At 41.9% G+C, this 22,566-nt stretch overlaps 1 protein-coding gene across 5 annotated transcripts in view; it reads left to right on the plus strand.

Moving 5' to 3' along the window:
* Nucleotides 1-22,566, plus strand: part of GCC2 (GRIP and coiled-coil domain containing 2) — a 70,235-nt gene that overhangs the window by 44,251 nt on the left and 3,418 nt on the right. For all 5 annotated transcript variants that reach the window (XM_084753559.1, XM_084753560.1, XM_084753562.1 and 2 more), the window contains 12 exons: nucleotides 433-597; nucleotides 883-987; nucleotides 1,989-2,151; nucleotides 6,441-6,541; nucleotides 6,633-6,710; nucleotides 7,423-7,560; nucleotides 9,048-9,169; nucleotides 10,941-11,117; nucleotides 13,096-13,313; nucleotides 15,075-15,269; nucleotides 16,884-17,038; nucleotides 19,209-19,410. In XM_084753559.1, coding sequence (XP_084609685.1) covers nucleotides 433-597; nucleotides 883-987; nucleotides 1,989-2,151; nucleotides 6,441-6,541; nucleotides 6,633-6,710; nucleotides 7,423-7,560; nucleotides 9,048-9,169; nucleotides 10,941-11,117; nucleotides 13,096-13,313; nucleotides 15,075-15,269; nucleotides 16,884-17,038; nucleotides 19,209-19,410 — 1,819 coding nt within the window. The remainder of the gene's footprint in view (nucleotides 1-432; nucleotides 598-882; nucleotides 988-1,988; nucleotides 2,152-6,440; nucleotides 6,542-6,632; nucleotides 6,711-7,422; nucleotides 7,561-9,047; nucleotides 9,170-10,940; nucleotides 11,118-13,095; nucleotides 13,314-15,074; nucleotides 15,270-16,883; nucleotides 17,039-19,208; nucleotides 19,411-22,566) is intronic.

Below are 22,566 nucleotides of genomic sequence, written 5' to 3' on the forward strand. Positions count from 1 at the left end.
AGTAGAAATTCTTCCATTTTCACTTTTCTACATTAGGAGAAGAATTTGACTTAATAGTTAACATTAGCCTGTTTTTCTGAAACCTTTCTTACCATTGGGTTATGGGGTCGTTATTGTTGTTAATTTTAGGAGAACACCGTTAGTGTCCGTGAGCTTGAAGACTTCAGCTAACCCTAGGCCATGTGGGCTTTGCTTTGGGTTTTTTATTTTTGCTTTTTTTATTCTATGGAAAGGTTAGAATCCTGCTGGCTTGTAAGGTTTGCCAGGTCAATATCAGCAGTAATGAGTTTTGTTTTGTTTTATTTTTAACTTATTCTTCTGTGTGGTTGATTGTGAAGTCACTTTTCATTCTGAGCTAATGTTCTTATTAAGCATTTCACCTTCTGTGTATGTTTGCTGTGTGCTCATACTAATGCATCATTTGTATTCTAGTGTGAAAAACTAAATTCAGACAACGAAGATCTCCTGGCTCGTATTGAGACACTGCAGTCTAATGCCAAGTTATTAGAGGCACAGATCTTAGAAGTCCAAAGAGCCAAAGGATTAGTAGAAAAAGAACTGGAAGTTGAAAAACTTCAGAAAGAACAGAAAATAAAGGTAAGAACAACCCAGAGATTGGTTCCCATACCTGCAGTGGTGTTTGAATCACATACTGCCTGAATGAACAGTCTTACTGAGCCCATATATGAGTGCACTCATTTTAATTCCTTAGTGCATGCCAATTCTGTATCAGAGAATCTATTCTAGTTTTGTGTCCTAGGCATTTAGTTTTTAAAGCTTTGAAACATCACCAAACAGCTTATGATTTTTGTATGGTGTGTATTTTATACCCAACAAATGTCTTCCCTAATGATGGTTATAATGTGGGTTGTTTAATTTTAGGAACATGTCAGTACTGTACATGAGCTTGAAGAACTCCAACTCCAGTTTCAAAAGGAAAAGAAGCAGCTTCAGAAAACAATGCAAGAATTAGAGCTTGTTAAAAAGGTACAAAAATAGTCTGCAAAGTCAGAACTCAGTGACAGAGTACCTCCCTAGCATGCCTAAAGCCCTGGCTTTGATTCCTAGCAACTCAGAAACAAAGAAGTGTTCATAGAAAAACATTGCAATTCTATACACATGAAAAATATTTTAAGTATTCCCTATAATACTGAAGTAATATTTTATAAATTAATTTTGTTTGTTTGTTTTGTTTTTCGAGACAGGGTTTCTCTGTGTAGCCTTGGCTGTCCTGGACTCGCTTTGTAGACCAGGCTGGCCTCAAACTCAGCGATCCGCCTGCCTCTGCCTCCTGAGTGCTGGGATTAAAGGCATGCGCCACCACTGCCCAGCTTATAAATTGTTAGCAAATTAAAACTTGAACTTTATTTCTCTAAGTACGTATCTGTTCAGAAGGCTCAGGAATTTATTTCATTTTCTATGTGTGGTTGGTGTATTGTATGACACATGAAGATTTAGTGTCAAAGCTTAAAACTTAAATAATTTCACTCTACTTTTTCAAAGAATATTTCATGAAAGATGATGTAAGAGTTACCTAAAATATTACAATTTCATAAAATAAGAACTCAGTAAGGCTAGAACTACTACTGATTATGACTAATTGAAGTTAGTCAAAGAAGATTGAGTTCAAAAAGTTCTGTTTTGTTTTGTTTTAAGTTTTTCAAGACAAGAGTTTCTCTGCGTAACAGCCCTGGATGTCCTGGAACTCACTTTGTAGACCAGGCTGGCCTTGAACTCAAATCCATCCACCTGCCTCTGCCTCCCAAGTGCTGGGATCAAAGGCATGTGCCACCACGCCCGGCTGAGTTTTGAACTGTTAAAGAACACTTGACGAAATTAGAATTACAAACTGTTGCGTTTCTTATTTCCTCATTACATATTATCTATGCTACAGAAAAATAGAACAAAAGCTACTTATTCTTGTAGCATGATTATAGCAATTTCATAGGTTAGCTGCCCTAGTAATATGTCTTTTATTAAACGTGCAGGATGCCCAACAGACCACATTGATGAATATGGAAATAGCAGATTATGAACGTTTGATGAAAGAACTAAATCAAAAGTTAACAAATAAAAACAGTAAGATAGAAGATTTGGAGCAAGAAATAAAAATTCAAAAACAGAAACAAGAAACCCTACAAGAAGAAATGAGTGAGTACAACAATTCACTTTACTTTATAACTCCCTGATAACATGATAGTCATTCCTTCACACAACCCAGCCTCCCTTCCCCTCCCCTCCCCTCCCCTCTCCTCCCCTCCCATCCCTGTCCCCACCCCTCACCCCCCCCCCCCACACACCCCTCCGCTTTTCTTTCTTTTTTATAGCTGAGTTTGCCTGTGTAGTCCTGCCTGGCCCAGAACTAAATTACAGAGATCTCCCTGCCTTTGGTTCCTAAGTGTTGGAATTAAAGGGATGTACCACCATTCCCAATTCCCAGCTATTTGTACAAGTCTTTAATCACCAACAGATGTAACTCACAGTGTTGAGGGCCAGAGGCAGGTCAAACCCTTTGCCATTACGAGGTTAATTGTCCACATAGTGCTTAGTGCAAGGTACCTGTCATATTTGTTCATAGTGTATTGGTTGTCAGCAGATTAGGAAAATTTAAGTAGCAATGAAACATTCCTCTTTAAGGTGATTGTATTCATTTTACCCATAAAAATGTGTTCTAACCTTGTTATTAAACACTATAAATTTCCTTTAAGTACTCCCGAATGGCTTATTTTCTTAGTTTTAAGTTTTTTCAAAAGATTTCTCTAGTGGTAGCTTTGACTCAAGTCACGTAAAAATGTGTTATTTACTTTTTAAATATTGAGAGGATTCTTTTCAAATATTCTTGGTGAGTTCCAATTTAACTCCTTTGCAGTCCTAGTACGTTGTGGTTTCTGGTCGTTTTCAATGTGTTTTGGGTCTTTGTGACATCTGAGTGAGTTTTCTTTGTGTACTTGATGACAGTGTTATGTAATAGTTGGTGGACATCAGTTAGTGCATGGGTTCAGCTCACCTGATTTTCAAGTCATAATGATTTTTCTCCCTTCTATTCCTATCATGTACTGAGGGAACTGTGTTGAAATCTCAAACCATAATTTTGGATCTCCTTCTCTTTTCTGCCCTGCCATCTTTTTGTTGTCGTTGTTTTGTTTGTTTGTTTCATTTATTTAGAAAGTCTCGTATTGGGTGCAAGAATGCACCCAATTGCATTAGAATTGTTACATATTCCTAATGATTTGCTCGCTCTTACCAGTATTTACTAATGCTTATACTGCTCCAGCCTTTTGATTGTTATTTACATTGGCTTTTAACCTAAGTGAATGGTATGTTATCTGCTGCAGTCCCTGGAGACGAGGATTGAACCCAGAGACTGAGCTAAATCCCTAACCCTTATGTGTTCTTTTATATTTTTATACAAATGGTTTGTTTTCAGTTTTCTATCTGTCTGTCTGTCTGTGGGTATAAGCATATGAGTGCAGGCAGCTAGAGGAGTAGCTGGAGGAGTCGGATCCCCTGGAGGCTTCAGCTACAGGCAGTTTTGAATCTAACTCCAGTCCTCTGAAAAAGTAGTGCTCCCCTTAACCACTGAGCAGTGCTCCAGCCTCCACTGCCTCTTAAGTAGCATTACAAGTGGGTCTTGCTTTTCCCTCCAAACTAAGTCTTTGCTGTTGAAATGTTGAGCCACTTTTAGAGTGATTGCCTATGAAGTCTGTGCTTTTGCGGTGGTACCTGTCTTGTCCTCTGTTTGCGTTTTCCTCCTTTTTAAAAATTATTTTTGCAATCACTTTATCTCTTTTGCTAATTTGCTATGTTTTGATTTTGGTAATTTAGAGTTTTAGTTTACATTTTGAGTTTATCATTGATTTCTTTCATCATGGAATGGAATTTCTAGAAGCTCCTGTAACTGTCTTCATATTCACTAATCTATATTATCTAATCTGGTTTTGATTTGGTTTTGTGTTTTGGGTTTTGTTGTTTTGTCTTTCCAGACAGGGTTTCTCTGCCTTGGCAGTCCTGTGGAGCAAGCTGGCCTTGAATTCAGAGATCTGCCTACCTCTGCCTCCCGAGTGCTGGCATTAAAGGCGTGAGGCGCCATCATATCTAATCCATTAATCCCAGGGAGTGGAAATTTCACTTCAGATATTGAATGCCATTTTTATCTCTAGAAGTTGTCTGCTTCATTTTTAAAAATTTTCTATAATGTTTATTTTTCTCTTTAAATCTTTGTGCATATTTGATACCTGTTTAATGTCCGTGCTTGCTAGTTCATCATTTCTGTAAAACACGGTCCTGTCTCTGCGCATCTCTTTTCTGCTAGTCGTGCATCGTGTTCTCTTTCTGCATCCCTGTGCAGAGCGCAGGCTTCCTCACCCTGGCGGCAACTAGTGCTCACAGCCCTACGTGAAGTCCAAAGTGGCCACATTACAGCACGGCCTGCCGTCCTTTCCCTTAGGAAAGTCAGCAAGGCCACTAGCTGTTTCAGATTCCCACTCTTACTCCATATTCTCCATGTTGCTCCCATGCACAAAGCCCGGACAGGAAGAACAGCTCCCCCTCTCTGTCTTCCATCTTTTAGGGATCATAGTCCTCCACTATTTATTGTTCAAGTGTTGGGGGAAGGGTATTGTTTTTATTCAGTTACTTAATTGTGTCTGGCAGGAAAGTTGAAGTCTAGACCCTGTTACTCTCAGAACCAGAAGCAGAATTTCCATGGAGCCCTGTGAGCAGCTGCCATGCCATGACTTCAGATGTGTAAGCAGTATAAAAGGAGACACTAAGGGAGCGCCACACAGTAAAATAGGATAAAAGGTCAGCACTGAGGAGCTTCCTGCGTCTCTTTGCTAAGTGTCTCAGAAAGCTCCACGAAGCCAGAAGAAAGACACATGGTCAGAAGCTAGGAATAGCTGCCATGGCATACAGACCTCGGGGAGCCTGTGCTAAGAAGGACGCCTCAGAAGTGGAGCTAGCAGTGCAACCACATGGTGGCTTTCTCAGCACCCTCACATGTGAAGAGCATTTTTCTTGCATGTGATTTTCCCACACGTCTCTATCTTGCTCCTGTGTTTCTCCCTTTCCTGTCCACTCTTGAACGCCCACGAGAGCCTTCTGATCCTAAGTGCTTCTTGTTCTGTGAAACTTCCCGCGTTGGTATTCAGTTTGTGTGTCCTTTGAACATGTGGCACCACGTAGCCCTTTGTGTCTTGTTTCTAGCATGTAGATGTGGGTTTGCATCATCTTGTAAAATGTCATCTCATCCCATTCTGTGTTCTGTGCCCTCAGGAACTGCGTATATCCTATATATCATAGTTCCTGGAGCATTTGCAAGGCCTCCTGTGTAATCTGTGCTTTATTAAATACTTTCAGACTTGAGCAAATAGTTGTCAAGAGGCATCTGAGCAGGGTTTACTGTAGTAGGAAACAACTCCTGTCTCTGTTTACCAGCTAATGATCTGTGTTTGTCCGTGTGCGGGGGGCCAACTAGTAAGTCACTGTGGCTTCAGACCACAGGCTTTGTGTCATCTCTCCCTAGCTTGGTTCCTAGCAGGCTGGAGCCTGATTTTTCCTGCTCATTCTACACAGCAAGTCCACTTACCCATACTTGACGTCTGGTTTTGTTCCTGACCTCTGTTACTTTCATTTGTTACTTAGTGAACACTCTCATTAGCAGTCCTCCCACAAAAAAGTTACCGCCTCTTGTTATCACAAAAGCAAATCCCAGGTATATGCCTTCTGTATTTCACAACTGTAAATGCATAGTACCCTTTTGACGTACTTCTTATTTTGTTTTGGTTGTTTTGTTGAGACAGGGTCTCATATAGACTAGGTTGGCGGGCTGACCTTTAAACTCCTACCTCCTAACTGCTGGAGTTATAGGCATACGCTCCAACACCTAGCTTTTTTAATTACTCTTTTTTTTTTAAGTACTTTTTTTCAGATATACACTAAATATAAGTATGCCATTATTTAAGTGGAATATACTTAAATATTCACAAATGAACAAATTTGCTTTAAAATAATCCAGTAGAGTTTTAGAGTAGAGCAGAGGTTTGCACATTTTCTATAATGAGCCAAGTAGTAAATATTTTGCCTTTATAGGCTACACAGTCCCTGTGGTGGCTCCTCTGGACACCAGTGCAGCATGCTGATGCAGCCATAGATTGTGTGTGAGTGAAGGAGCCTTGTTGTGTTCTGTTTTTAACTATATCGAGAAAAACTAGCTTGTGATCTGCATTTGGATGAGCCTGTTAGGGTGCAGTAGGGTCGGCTATGGGTTGGTAAGTGTTTGAGGAGGCTGATTGGCACAGGGTGATGCATTATCAGATATGTTTGAAAAACCCTACATGAAAAGCTAATGTATTTCTGATAAGTTAATATGAAGAAAAAAATTGCCATTTGCATGTTGTGTTCACTAATAAAAATATTTTATCTTTTTCTTCATGGGCTAGCCTCACTACAGTCTTCACTACAGCAGTATGAAGAAAAAAACACCAAAATCAAACAGCTGCTTGTGAAAACCAAAAAGGACCTCGCAGATGCAAAGCAAGCAGTATGTTCATTTCTCAGCAGCATATTTTAGTGTTTATTCATAGATACCGCTTTCTTTATTGTTTAATTTAATCATGGTTCTCGTTCTGTAGGAAACAGATCACTTACTACTCCAGGCATCTTTAAAGGGGGAGCTGGAAGCCAGCCAGCAGCAAGTAGAAGTCTATAAGGTAAGGGTTTAAATCTTTTGAAAAGCTCCTTCCGTGTAGAAGGAAGTTACCTTTAGATGGGCTAGAGAGCTGGCTCAGCAGTAAGGGCACTGGCTTCCCTTATAGGGGACCCTGGTTCAATTCCCAGAACCCACATGATGGCTCACGGCCATCTATAAACCACCCCACCACCATCCCTGGATCCCTGACCGCTGTGGGTACCAGGCACACATGTGGTATGGAGACATACACAGAAGGTCCATACACATAAAAACTAATAGTAGTTTTTTGTTTTAAAGAAAGAAGCTTTTAGAAACTTTCCTATGAGGTAAGGTGTTACGTTTAGGGTTGCTTAGGAAGATTGCTGAGCTCTGCAGAAACAGAAGCAGTCAAGTTTAGTAATACTACATGGTTCAGGCTAAGCCTGTGGCGCATTTGAGGATCGAATAGTCTAGAATAGTGCAAATAAAATAAACATGGCCCAGAACTTCAGTCTATCGTCTGACTGAAAATGCAGTTGCAAGAAGCAGTATATGAGCTGGTTTTATATTTCCTGTACTTTTTATGTATAATGTCTGGTGGTGTTTAATTAAACATTAAATATCTAGTCTTAAACTGTGTAGATGCTGGCTTAAGGGGGGAAAATTGGCCTAATAATAAGAAAATGTTCTACTCGCACCTGAAAATAATCCACTATTCGTTGTGTTGCGCCGTTTAATGTGTCTCTCCCCAGATTCAGCTGGCTGAGGTAACGTCTGAGAAACACAAAACCCACGAGCATCTGAAGACTTCTGCGGAGCAGCACCAGCGCACACTGAGTGCGTACCAGCAGAGGGTGGCAGCGCTGCAGGAGGAGAGCCGTGCTGCCAAGGTGTGTCCTTGAGGGCTCTTACCACTCCAGGCCACACCCCCCAGCAGTTAAGAGCACTTAACAGATGCACACCCAGGTCAGCTCATCTGCTCTAAATCCAACCGCATGGCCACTCTGACATCACTGGGATAGTAGTTCTTTATGTATTTGCTTATTGTGTCTGTGTGAGTTGCGAGCACACATGTACCACCATGTACGCGTGGAGGTCAGAGGTCAGTTTTCAGGAGATGGTTCTCCCTGTACATTGTTGAGACAGTGTCTCTTGTTTGTGCTGCTGCGCTGTGTGCTTCAGGCCTGCTGGCCCTATGCAGTGCTCCTCCTGCCTTTGCCTCCTGGCTTGCCACAGAGTATAGGGATAGTCATTGCTTACCATCAGATCTGGCTTTAAAAAAACAAAACAAACAAACAAAAACCATGGGTTTCAGGGCTCAAACACAGGCTTGCACAGCAGGTACTTTTAGCCATGGAGCATCTCCCCAGCTCTCGGCCGTGGAGCATCTCCCCAGCTCTCGGCCGTGGAGCATCTCCCCAGCTCTCGGCCGTGGAGCATCTCCCCAGCTCTCGGCCGTGGAGCATCTCCCCAGCTCTTGGCAGGATTTTTTTCTAAAAGGAAAGACACGAGCACAGTTAGCTTACGTTTATGTTTAACAATCAGTATGAGTAAAAATGTCACACATTTATTTAAAAAAAACAAAAAACAACTTTGGGAAAGCACTGCAGTCTATTCTGAGGTTTAAACAGCTGTGACATTCTAACAGAGTGACCGTCAGCCTGCTTCCCTGGCTTCAGCATGCAAGCATTTAGTTAGTTACTGTGGCTTCATTACTGTGGGTAATGAAGTTCAAATGAACCGTGTCTTTGAGAATTAGTGTTTCCTGTTTATAAGAAGAGAACAGATCATAAATGTTTGTAAAGTCATGGAATTCAACAATGTCATAGGATTTATGAGTTACTCTACTGTAGTGGAAACATGAAGTCAAGGCTTTTAAAAGACGTCAGGCCACAGGACCAGGTTTCTGTTTCTGTTAAGTCTGTGGTATTTCAGGATTTGGTTTGTTGTTAGTTTTATGAGACAGCGACTCACTCTATATTTCATCCTGACCTGGAATTCATAGTAGAGCCTAGGCTGGCCTCGAACTCTTAGCAATCCTCCCACCTCAGCCTCCTGCCTCCTGAGATTGCAGGGATCAGCTGCCATGCCCAGCCTCAGAACTCACTTGTTTGTTTGTTTGTTTTTCTTTTTCTTTTTTCTTCTTCTTCTTTTTGTTTTTCTTTTTTTTTTTTCTTTTTGTTTTTCAAGATCAAAAAAGGTTTATTTGTGTAATAGCCCTGGCTGGCTGCCTCTGCCTCCCTGACTGCTGAGATTAAAGGCATCTTCCACCAACATCCGACTTTCACAAGTTTTTTTTTCTTTATTTCATTAGTCTTTGAAAGGACATAGGAGGTTCGTGTCACAGTGACAATTTTCTCTCTTTTAAATGTTATAGGCAGAACAAGCTGCTGTCACCTCTGAATTTGAGAGCTACAAAGTCCGAGTGCATAATGTTCTAAAACAACAGAAAAACAAATCTGTGTCACAGGCTGAAACTGAGGGGGCTAAACAAGAAAGGTAAAGTCTGAAGTTTCCCCATACAAGTACAGATTCTTTCTAAAGTTGCTTAAAAGTCCCATTTTGATTGCTTTTAGCTAAAATTTTAGGTACAATTACCAGTAAGCTGAGAATTCCCTGGTGTCACCATATTTCTAGATAATTTGGGAAGTACACGCCAAGGGCACTGTTGCAAACTAAAGGGTGTTAAAGCCAGGATGTTGTCTCTAAGCTATAAACTCTTGTCTTAATAAGATCTGGATATTAAAGTTAAATTTACATTTAATTTGTGTATTACATATTTATGACCACCTCCATTTGATTGGAGTAGTGTGTTAATGCTAATTTAAAATTAGCATCCAGATCCATTTTGTAAATTGTTCAAAAATATACCAGGAACAAGAGATATGCTGAGTGTGGTGATACACACCATTTAATTCCATCACTTAGCAGGCAGAGGCAGGCAGCTCTCTGTGAGTTGAAGGCCAGCCTGGACTACACAGCAAGCTCCAGGACAGCCAGGGCTACCCAGACAGATTCTGTCTCAGGAAGAGATGGGGAAGGGAAGAGGGCTCAGACACCCTGTGGCATGTATGTTTTGATTTTGTAGTAGGTTGGTTATTTACAGGTTTCTACCCTGCTTTAGTGTTCGGAACAGGACTAATGGTCCTGTAATGTTTGCGTGCTTATGTTTATGCTTCTGTTACTCTTTGTTTAGGATTCTATTAAGCACAGGACTATAGTCTTTTGTATGATGAGATATTTTCTCTACCTGTAGCTATCATAAAATATTGACCACTTAGTAAGTATCTCCTCAAAACTGTCATCGTTTGTTAGGAGCCATTCTGAGCATACCTGAACATTGAGTTCAAAGCACGTGAATGCAATTTTTTTTTTTAATTTATTTATTTATTTATTGGGTTTTTTTTTTTTCGATTCAGGGTTTCTCTGTGTTAGCCTTGGCTGTCCTGGACTTGCTTTGTAGACCAGGCTGGCCTTGAACTCACAGCAATCCGCCTGCCTCTGCCTCCCGAGCGCTGGGATTAAAGGCATGAATGCAATTTTTTAAGTTCCTTCCAGTGTTTCATATTTTTAAAGCTATTTCTGTGAATTTTTTATTAAATTTTCTTGTGAATAGGAATTGTCGCCTTAGAGAATATCCATTCCTTATACATCTTCTATGGAACTAATAATGTGTGCATTATGGAGGAATTGTGGGTTTTAATTATTTCTACCAAGATTTTATTCTAATTCTAAACAGTTTCCTCCCTTTTCTTCAGGCCTTGCCTTTCACTGTATTTTACCTTCACATCCCGTCCTCATAACAGCTACCTTAGAACTGGCTTGCTTTCTAACTAGTGATAATCCTGTAACTTATAACTCGATACCATGTGATGTCCTATTCCATTTTAGTATGGAATCCTAAACTCAGACAAACCCATCTTTGTGATCACAGCACTCAGGACAAGACAGGAGCATTACGTCAAGTTCAGAGCCAGTTTGTGGCCTGTAGCAGGTTTCAGGCCAACTAGGGCTCCATAGCAAGACTCTCCAAAACCAAATTAATAGTTAAATGACTAAACTCAAGAAGCAGCTTTTTGTAAATTGTAGTACCTGATATTTATAATCTCACCGTAACATCCTTTTTAAAATTATTTTAATTCTTGTGATTCTATTTCCTTTAGAATCGTCCACAGTAACAAACAGTTTGACACTGAAACAACAAACATATTTGAAGTCACAAAATGAGTTTACCTCTTTCATAAATGTTGTTAAACTATTTCTGTTCTAGGGAACACCTGGAAATGCTGATTGACCAACTGAAAATCAAGTTACAAGATAGCCAGAATAGCTTACAAATCAGTGTGTCAGAGTTCCAGACACTGCAGTCCGAGCATGACACTCTGCTGGAGAGGCACAACCGGATGCTGCAGGAGACCGTGAGCAAGGAGGCAGAGCTCCGGGAAAAGTAAGGATGCCAGCACTGCGCATGCCACTGGGGCCAGGCCAGCAGCCTGCACTCTGCTGTGCTCTGCCCTGGGGTTGTAATGAGGAGTAGAAGCTACAGAGGCTGGGAGCTTTGCCTACCACCACGCTTCCCTTCAGACGGTCTTTATCGTTAGGGTTTTTTTTTGTTTTTGTTTTTTTTTTCAGAACATCTACCATTCACGTGCTCCTGATACCTTGCCTCCCTTACAGCCTGTATAATCAGGAAGCTTTCCAACCCAAGTGCCAAATTTTAAAAATAAAAAATAAAAGCATATTTTTATCTCTACAAGAAAGCACTAAAGTAACTATTCACTAATTAAGCCAACCAGTTAGTGTCTGTATAACTTACAGGGCCCAACTAATGTGCACCTCCAAGTCACAGCTGGGACGGAATGATAAGTGTCTGTCAGGGTGGATATTCCAATTCTGTGTGTGCAGCTTACAAGCCGCCAGCTACCTAGTAAACCCAGAAGTGTTACTGATCACACATGAAGGCTGCTAAAGTGTGTGTGTGTGTGTGTGTGTGTGTGTGTGTTACTAGGGATAGAACACAAGCAAGTGCTGTGCCACTACTGAGCTGTATCCCCAGCCCTTAGACAGTTGTTGTAACTACAAATGGTTCTCCTTTACATTCTTATAACTATTACAGACAAAATGTTTGCAAAACACTATATATAGTGTCTTATTAGTCACTATGAACAAAAGGTAACTAAGATACCTTTTCTAAATCCAGGAATGGTGGCATGCACTGTAATCCTCAGCATTCAAGTTCAGGAGCTGGGCTACATAACAAGGTTAAGTCCATCCTTAACTATATAGAAAGACCCTGTCTTTAAAAAAAAAAGGGGGGGAATCAGGATTATTTTTCTTGTCACCTTTCCTTCTTTAGCCACTAAATCTATTTTAACCTGATATGGCATATGTGTTTATGACAGGCACTAAAAAGCATCATACCTAATTACTCTCAGAGGTAAGACTGTTCATTCAGCCCTGGAGTCTGTCCAGAGATGGCAGGCATGAGCATCAGGAGAGGGCAGTGTTTGCTCTGTTTTTTAATTGCTTCTAATTTTCATGAGCAAATATTTCTGGAAATTTTATTAATGTTTTCTGCTTAAGCTTTGCTAAATCCAAATATAAAATAACAAAATGTTTAAAAAACATTGTTGCTCAGGCTGCTGAGATGGCTCAATAGCCTGGTGAACCCATGTAAAAATGGAAGGAAAGAACTGAATACAGAAATGTCTTGTGGCTACTGCCATATGTGTGCCCCATACACCCTTCATTCACTCACACACAAATACAAAGAATAAACTTAAATTAATAAAAGTAGTTGCTCGCAAATTGTAGGTCTGCTAACTGATGTCAGCCTGACTGTGTCACTCAAGTGGGGAAGTGGTGATAGTTAGAATCCCCAGGACCACTGCTACAGTGTCAGCGTCAGCAGCTGTAGTATGCAAAACAGCTGTAGTGTTTTAAGAGGAAATCCAGCAGATCTGGTGTGCTGTAAGAGTTGCAAGCAGCTATAAGAAGCCAGGTCTTTGTGCCTGAGTGTTTCATGCTAATTCACTCAAAATTTGATATTTTCCTTAAGACTCTATGAAAACTATTCCTTCTTACATGTTCAAGGTAATATGGAATAGGTAGATTAATCATGTATGAGCAGCTCAAATAAAATGACATGAAGAAGTAAAAAAATTGTGTGTGTGTGTGTGTGTGTAAGTGTGTAACAGGGTTTTCCTATATGCTAGGCTAGTCTCATCTACTGATTATGTAGATGAGGGTGACCTTGAGCTTCTGATCCTCCTGCCTCCACCTTCCATGTGCTGAGATTACACGCTTGCACCAGTGCACCTGGTTTATGTGGTGCTGGGGACTGAACCCAGAGAGCCCAGATGGCATAGGCTGCATCTGCATGTGCAACTCCAGGCGCCCTATGAACTAAGATGCTTCCCCTGCAGGTTGTGTTCAGTTCAATCTGAGAACGCCCTGATGAAGTCTGAGCACACGCAGACAGTGTGCCAGCTAACATCCCAGAATGAAGCCCTCCGGAACAGCTTCCGAGACCAAGTTCGACATCTGCAGGATGAGCACAGAAAGACAGTGGAGACTCTGCAGCACCAGCTCTCCAAGGTGGAAGCTCAGCTCTTCCAGCTCAAGAGTGAGCCATCCACAAGAAGTAGGTGTATCTTTGTGGGAGGGTTGGCTTTTCCTGTTTTGGCATATTTGTATCACTTTAAAACATCATTCACAAATTCACAAGAAAGTAAAATATTGGATGGATAAATGGTTAAGAGCACTGGCTGCTTTTCCAGAGGACCTGGGTTCGATCCCCAGCACCCACATGGTGATTCACATCCATCTGTAACTCCACTCCCAGGGAATCCAGTGCCCTCTGGCAGCCTCTGACTGCACTGCCTGCACACAGTAGACTAGCAATTGACATGACCATGATTTAATCTACTAACATATAATTTGTATAACTTACTTCTCCTAAACAGCTTGCTATAGTACTTTCAAAGCATTGGAAGTAAACCTTGTATTATAATTGAGTTACATGGGTTCAATATATATTTCTAACATTTATCGCTGGCACCCAGTATTTGCCCTCAAATGCATGTGTTCTTGTTTGCAAGCTTTGGGGCCAAGGGAGGGACTTACAAACTATACTTGTCCAATCTTTGACCAGTACAGCCTCTTCCTTCAGATTTTAGCCAGGTGGAATTGTCTGTCGTTCAGCTTCTTCTATTCAGTCTTCTATTCTGCTTCTAGAAAGAGACAAGAGAACGTCAGTTATGACAATCATGTTTTAGGCCTGTGTTCATGGTGCTTTGTTTCCCATGGAGCATGATATCATTGCAGCATTGGCAGGCATGGGTCACATAACAGTGTCAAAGCTAAGTTTAGGAGAATTTAACTTACCCGAAGAGTTTAAAAGGAAATTACCAGCCAAAGCAAAACAGGTTGCACAAAGAAGTTGCAGTATAGCAATCAACAGTGTAATAAGCAGTTGGTAAAACTATCAGAAACCTAGGGAAGTGGTCCAGAAAGGCAGCCAGAGGCCAGCTGAGCTTCAAAAGGACTGGGAGACAGTCCATAGTACTGAAAATAAATGAACTTTGAAACTTAAAAGAATCTGGATTATGCTGGGCATGGTGGTACATGCCACGCCTTTAATCCCAGCACTCAGGAGGCAGAGGCAGGTGGATCTCAGTGAGTTCGGGCCAGCCTGGTCTACAAAGTGAGTCCAGGACAGTCAAGGCTACACAGAGAAACCCTGTCTCAAAAAACAAAAAATCTAGATTAAGCTATGAGACTTTACATAGAGTTAATTCCTCATCAATGAAATAAAGCATTTGGAAATGTCTTACGAGTTTCACCGATCTATGTCAGCTTCATGAAAAGCAAGCAAGAAATCTTATCTTCCTTTTTTGAGAGAAAACCATATTATGTAGCCTTGGCTGGCTGGAACTCACTATGTAAACAAAATGTTAGTATTAAAGGCATGTGCCCAAGAATTCTGTGAACTGTAATTGATTGGTTCTCTACTCTGGGCCCTGTAATCTGAGCACTGGAGATGTAAGCAGGCAACACTAAATACCAACCAAGATGACAGTATAAGGGCAGCAATAGAGACTGTCAACACAGCACAGCATGTAGAAAGTAGAGGGTGTTTTGTAAAATAAACATTATCTACCTGTTCATCAGAGGCAGCAAGTAGCAATCTATATAGTTTCTATTGAATGATGGTATAGCTCAATGTAAAGTGACTAAATGTTTGTAACCACTTAGCATCTTTTCTTCAGACATTTGTTTACTTGATGTTTAATTTCTTTATCATTTGATACTCAACACTGTCTTTAACTTTATTGGTTATCCTTGTTAGGGTCAAATCCATTGGGTTTTAACAGTTTCACTTATCCTTTAAAATATTTAATAGGCCCTGCTTCTTCCCACCAACCTTTGAAAACGCCCCGAGAGAGAAGACACACAGAGCTCCCGCTTCTGGACATGCACACTGTGGCCCGAGAGGAGGGGGAAGGGATGGAGACAACTGACAGTGAGTCTGTGTCTTCGGCTGGCACACACGCTCAGTCCTTAGAGCAGCTCCTGAGTTCTCCTGACAGCAAGTTCGGTAGGTTGCCTTGTGTGAATGGTTTTTAGATTTGGTTTTACTTGATCTGGCTGTCTTGTTTGATAAATACTACTCTGATTTTTTATAGGGTTTTTTGGGGGGGAGATGTTTTGTTTTGTTTTGTTTTTTGAGCAGTTCCAGGAAAAGATATTACAGTATCAAACACATCTCTTTAAAAACTAAAAACATAGCCAGGTGGTGGTGGCACACTCCTTTAATCACAGCACTTGAGAGACAGAGGTAGGTAGGTGGCTCTCTGAGTTCGAGACCAGTCTGGTCTACAGAGTGAGTTCTAAGACAGCCAGAGGGCTACACAGAGAAATCCTGTCTCAAAAAACAATTTTAAAAACGTAAAAAACATAAGCATTGGCCTGAGCCGGAAGTGGATGATGGGAAGTCCTTTAATGTTATTAGAAAGTAAGTGAAGCGCTCCCTTACCTTCCAAGAAACTAACAGTTTCAGTGTATTCCTTACAGTGAGGTGTCGACAGATTTATACCTATACATCAGTAGTATAATTTTGGTATGCTCTTTGTTCTTTTTTTTATATATATTTTATTAATTTATTCATAATACATCTCAATAGTTATCCCATCTCTTGTGTCCTCCCATTCCTCCCTCCCTCTCATTTTTTCCTTATTCCCCTCCCCTATGACTGTGACTGAGGGGGACCTCCTCCCCCTGTGTATGCTCATAGACTATCAAGTCTCTTCTTGGTAACCTGCTATCCTTCTTCTGAGTGCCACCAGGTCTCTCCCTCCAGGGGACGTGGTCAAATATGAGGCACCAGAGTACGTGTGAAAGTCATACCCCACTCTCCACTCAACTGTGGAGAATGTCCTGTCCATTGGCTAGATCTGTGTAGGGGTTCAAAGTTTACCGCACGAATTGTCCTTGACTAGTGCCATAGTTTGAGCAGGACCCCCGGGCTCTTTGTTTTTAGGTGTAACAAAATGACTGTTCATAATTCAAGAGGATTCTCATCTTTCTTTTTTTGTTTGTTTGTTTGGGTTTTTTATTTTCCCCCGAGACAGAGTTTCTCTGTGTAGCCTTGGCTGACCTGGACTCACTTTATAGTCCAGGCTGGCCTCGAACTCATGGAGATCCACCTGCTTCTGCCTCCCAAGTGCTGGGATTAAAGGCATGCGCCACCACCGCCCGGCTGACTTTCATCTTTCTAGTGCCCTAGTACCACATTTATATTCACTGTGTGTCAGTCACCCTTCAGATACTGTGACAAAATCCTTGAGAAAGATTAGCCTTAGCTTACAGTTCAGCCTGGGGTCACTTGGCTCTAGAATTTTGACACAGACAAGGCAGTGGTGGAGCACCTTACGGCAGCCAAAGGTGAACAGCAGTGCACCAGGGTTCCAGCTCCCCTCAGAGGGGCCCCACCTCCCAGTACGGCCTCACACAGGGAACCCAGTGCTCCGCAGCACAAACTGTGAGGGGCTTACAGAGCCTATGCTTATTTGTGCTGCCTTCAGCTAGAACCTTCTGAGCTGAAGTATAGCCTGCGGATGAGGAACAGATGACAAACTTACATGTAGCAAAGCAAGACATTTCATTTTTTATTTAAAGCCCATGATCTCTAATTCTGGAAATTAATTTTTAGAACAGCATCTTACAGAGCCCTCTTTATGGCATACCGAATTTACCAAAGAAGAGTTGGCTGAGAAGCTCAGTTCCACCACCAAGAGTGCAGATCATTTAAACGGCCTGCTTCGGGAGACGGAGGCCACCAACGCCATCCTTATGGAGCAAATCAAGGTGGGAACCTGACGACCCTGGGACGCTCTGTCCTGGGGGCTGTTCTGACCTTTGTGTGCATGTGCCCCACTTCTCAAGTTCATTGCTCCTCATGTACTTCAACATGAGTGTGTGTCCTGGAATATTAAGGACGTGGAGCACCAATAATGCAAGGAATGCCCTCCTCCTCTCCCCTTCTTCCTCCCTCTTTTCCCTGTTCTCCTTTCCCTTCCTTCCTTCCCTGTCTCCCCTTCCTGGCTTTCTTCCTCTCCTTCTCTGCTATTTCTTAGGACAGCCCTAGGCTGGCCTTGAACTTGTCCTGTAGCCAAGGATGGCCTTGAATATGTGATCATCTTTCCTCTACCTCCCAGGTGCTAGAACTAGGAATATAGCTAGCTAGGAGTACTCAAATGAGAGGTGTTCTCCCTCTCAGAGTAGTGATCCTTGGGAGGCAGAGGCAGGTGGAGCTCTGAAAATTTGAAGCTAGCCTGGTCTACAAAATGAGTCCAGGACAGCCAAGACTTCACAGGGAAACCGTATCTCAAACCACCACCACCCCTTCCCCCAAAATTAACCTTCATAATGACTAGAGAACCTTTAAAAAAAAAAAAACTGAAATTAAGCCAGATGTAGAAGCTGGAGAGATGGCTCAGAGGTTAAGAGCACTGTCTGCTCTTCCAGAGGTCCTGAGTTCAGTTCCCAGCAACCACATGGTGGCTCACAACCTATTATAATGAGATCTAATGCCCTCTTTTGGCCTGCAAGCATACATGCAGATAGAGCACTCATAGACATTAAATAAATAGTAAAGAAGCACATAAACACACACCTTTAATCCCAGAACTTGGGAATCAGAGCAGGCCAGCTTGGTCTACATAACAAATTCCAGAGGTCCTGGTCAGCTGCAGCTGCATAGTGACACCTAGTCCCAAAAAATAAGTGAATGAATGAATAAGTGTTGGGAAGGTAGCAGAGACAGGCAGGAGGCAGCAGTAGCAGCTTGTAAAAATGGGGTGCAGAATGCTTCTCCTTCCGCCTCTGTTTTTTGTGCCCTGGCTCTTTGGAGAGCTATAAGCTGTCCTTGTCAGATTGGTTTACACTGAATTATACTTATGATGACATCTAAATACTTTAAGATACATCTCTATAAAACTTGTTCCCACTTTTCAAAGCACCATCAAGTCTAGCATCACTGGCTAATCAGTAAGCCAAGAAGCGTATTTAAATGATGCATTTCTATGGACCATGTATAATACATGTATTGCACTTATGTGATTTCTTAGACTTCTGTCACTTTTTTTGAGTGACCCTGAGGTTTAGGAGAGTAGGCTAACTTTTCTGTACCACAAAAATACTTTACTTAAAACTTGGAAATTATCCTCAAAAGTGTTAACTTTAGGGGCTGGAAAGATGGCCCAGTGGTTAAGGCTATGAGCTGACCCTGCAGTGACAGTTCTCAGCACCCATGTAGCTCTGACTCCATGTAGATCTGAGGCCTCCAGCCTAAGTGAGAACCTGTACTCAGGAACACACCCTCTCTACCCCCGACACAAACAAATATAAAAATTAATGGGTTTGGGGTTTTTGTAGTTTTTAACTTTTACTGCTTTTCAAATTATCTTTCTCCATTTTTCTGGTGATGTTTTATAATGTCTAGTGCTCCGTAGTATTCCTGAACTGAGCTTGTTTTGGTAAAGTATTGTTTGATCATGACATCCAGTAGCCTGCCTCTGCAAACAGGCCAGGGGACGAGGTCAGTGGAGGTGGACATGTGTACCTCCTCACCTGCTTCCAGACTTCCCCTGTGCGCGCGCATGTCCCCCGAGTAGGAGGAAGTGCACCTGTGGTACCAGCTTACGGTTCTAGCTGCTCACTTAGTGCTCCCCGGTTTGCAGCGTTTCTGTGGCGCCTGTGCTTCCTGGGCAGGAACATCTCTGTAGTCACAGTGGGTGCATCTGCTCTTCTCTGTGGCGGTATTTGGAAAGCTGTCAGACTAAAGCAGTTCATTTGTTCCTCTGTTGGCTCTCTTTTTGGAGTTAGTTGATAGCTCTCTCTCTTTTCTCCCCTCTCACTCCGTTGTTATTTTCATGGGGTGGGGGATTGCTCAGGGAGAAGATGAGAATGGGCGTGTTCAGTTCGCTGTGTGCAGCAGGCAGCCCCACACCCTCTGATAACTAACCTCTAATGGCAGCTTCTCAAAAGTGAAATCCGGAGACTGGAAAGAAACCAAGAGCGCGAGAAGTCTGTGGCTAACCTGGAGTACTTGAAGAATGTCTTGCTGCGGTTCATTTTCCTGAAGCCTGGCAGTGAAAGAGAGAGGCTTCTTCCTGTGATTGACACAATGCTGCAGCTCAGCCCTGAAGAAAAGGGAAAGCTCGCCACGGTTGCTCAAGGTGTGTGACAGGCGGGAGGCACTCACTGTGTGCGATTGTTTGCGCTAACTGTTGGTCTTGCATAAGCATTGATGTGTTGTGTGTGTAACCTTTTCCTATTTAAATTTTGCTCTTAGACTCATTTTGTCATACATGTAACTAGGGTTGAAAAGCTTCCTTTTTAACATTTGGGACAGTTGCAATGCATCAATGGGTTCAGTACTCAGCAAAAATACAGTGTAATGCTCAGTTTGACCTTCCATCTCTGAAAATTGAATCTATATCCTGGTGTTGAGTTGGATGTGTTTTAGTTTTAGTGTGTGTTCACATGTTTCCCTCCTCCCTCATTTCTCCTTACCCTACTCCCACTCCCAGACAGTAGAGGGACAATGGTCACGTGGCCCAATTCTTGGTCCCTGGCTACCAGTCCACTTTTCCGGTGCGTGCGGAGTTAAAGCTGTCCCATGGTAAATGTATCAATTAGGTTAGCACTGTTCCCATAGACTCCTTTAAAATGCTGGGGTAGATAGACATGACTTCAAACTGCAGCTTAAGAATCAGGGTTTAGCTGGGCGTGGTGGCTCACGCCTTTAATCCCAGCACTCGGGAGGCAGAGGCAGGCGGATCTCTGTGAGTTCAAGGCCAGCCTGGTCTACAAAGGGAGTCCAGGACAGCCAAGTCTGGGCCTAGCACTGCAATGCCGTAGTAAGCACACAGTCCACCTGCGAGGTGTTCTTGGTGCTCAGTACTTAGCCAAGGCTACACAGAGAAACCCTGTCTCGGGAAGAAAAAAAAAAGAATCAGGGTTTATTTTTTAACAGGTCTAGAGTGTCTTCATTCTCCAGCATGCAGAGAAAATACAGTAATGTCCCTTGTAGCTGTCGCCAGTCTCCTGAGTTTTCAACTCATGGCCAGTTTTTCTAGCAGAAGTAGAAGTAGAGACTTGTACCCTCCGTACCGTGCGCGCCTTCTCTATGATCCCTCTTTAGCCCCAGCTCTTGTTTACTGCCACTGTGTCCTCACAGCAGCCTCTTCTCTGCATTTTGTTGACGGTCTCCTTCAAGCTTTGTTTTGTGGCAGTTTCTCAGTTTAGTTAAATGAAGGGTTGTGAGGTGAGGTCTTGTTTCTTTGGATTTGTTTGTTTCTTTTGATTCCTCCTCCCCTCGTTACAATAGGTCATTTTTAACTTAATATACCATTTGTGAATTGAAGAAACTGATCATTTGTTTCATAGCAGTCCAGAATTTTGAAGTTGGCGTTTATAGGAGCATAATTCTTATTCTGCACATGCACAGGAGTCCAGTTTTCTGGTTGCATTCAGGTGCACCTGAGCAAAGTGAGCACCAAGAACACCTCGCAGGTGGACTATGTGCTTACTACGGCATTGCAGTGCTAGGCCCAGAGTCCACAGATACCAACTTGTGGCTGATGTTCTCATCTTCATGCTCTTTAACATGGTCCTCTGTCCCCATACATCTTAAGTAAACTCATAGATTTAGGATGGCCCTTGAAATTCAGTTGCTTAGTAACGCTTGCCTGCAAGAGTTTACATTTTAGCAAGCTGATACTTGTGGTCTGGGGCTGTACCTCAAGGCCTCCTTTTTTTTTTTTTTTTTTTAAAGACCTTGAGGACTGATGAGGTTCAGGGTTAATGTTCACCAGGAATACATACTTCATAATGAGTATTAGTAGTTCCTTTGGAACTATCTCTGTTTTTAGTCAACCTGTTTTCCTAATGAAGAATTTTCTCAGTACTTACAATACTCTCATCTCTGCTCACCGTAGTGCCTATCCCCATAGCCACTGTTAACAATTACAAATGAAGCTGAGCATGGTAGTATACACCTATAACCCCATCATTCAGAAGGCTGAGGCAGGAGGATACCAAGAGTTCAAGTTTATTCTGAGCTACAGAGTGAATACCCTATCTCACACAACAACAAAAAAACTCAATATAGCAATATACCATTTGTTTATGTATGGGTGTATATGTTTGTTTGTTGTGTGTATCTGTTGGTGTGTTCTGTGCATACCTGCCATGGCACACATGTAGAGGTCTAAGGACAGTTTATAGAAGCTGGCTCTGTCTTTCCACCATGTGGATTTCTGCTGTCCAACTCAGATCGTAGGCTGGCAGCAGGCAGGCACCTTTATCTACTGAGCTGTGTTGCTAGCCGTAGTGTATATATTTTTAATAAATAATCATCCCTAATTGCTTTTATGTACTGTTTTAATTTATTCTCTCAAACTAAGCCTACTTTTTAATTGTAAAATGTTGGGAGAGGGGGTTGTTATTGTTGCTGTTTTGTTTTGTTTTGTTGAGACAGGGTTTTTCTGCAGCCCTCGCTGTTCTGAAACTCACTCTTTATACCAGGTTGGCCTCGAACTCAGAGATCTGCCTTCCTCTGCCTCCCAGGTGCTGGGATTAAAGGTGTGCACCATTGTGCTTCATTATAAAATTTATCAACACTTCAGGAATGAAATGTGTTTCCTTCTACTCAAGGGAAGCTTTTAATAAAACAGTAATACATTGTCAAGTATTATCCAGTATGCTTAATATAAAATATTACAAATACTTTAGTGTCTCCTATTTTTAAGTTTAGGATCCCTTGATTTGTAGAGGTCCCTGCAAGCTCCACTGCTGGTAGAGAAAGGAGCCAGTAGAGGCAAGAAGGAAGCTCAGTTCAGTGTGATTTAGCTGGTATTAGTTAAAACTTCTGGAATTTAGCAGCAGGCATTTTATTTTAAGTGTATTTAAGTACAGTACAGTTTTGGAAAGAAAGTTTCCTGGTAAAAATTACTTCAAGTCCATGTGTACAATAAAATTTAGGGTGTGACCATATTAAAACCCTTTTGCAAAGTACATGTGACCTCTACCCGGGAGATGGATTCTGTGGCTTAAGAGTCTAGGATCTGATGTAATGTAAATAAGTTATAATAAAAAATATGTATAAAAGAGTCTAGGATCTGGCTGGATGTGGTGTCTCATGCCTTTAATCCCAGCACTTGGGAGGAAGAGGCAAGCGGATTGCTGTGAGTTCGAGGCCAGCCTGGTCTACAAATCGAGTCCAGGACAGCCAAGGCTACACAGAGAAACCCTGTCTCAGGAAAAAAAAAAAAGAGTCTAGGATCTGCTGCAGTCTCTAACAGAGTTAGCATAGGGGTCATCAGACTACA

This window comes from Acomys minous, assembly GCF_964271855.1.
Source record: "Acomys minous genome assembly, chromosome: 13".
NCBI classification, from domain to species: domain Eukaryota; kingdom Metazoa; phylum Chordata; class Mammalia; order Rodentia; family Muridae; genus Acomys; species Acomys minous.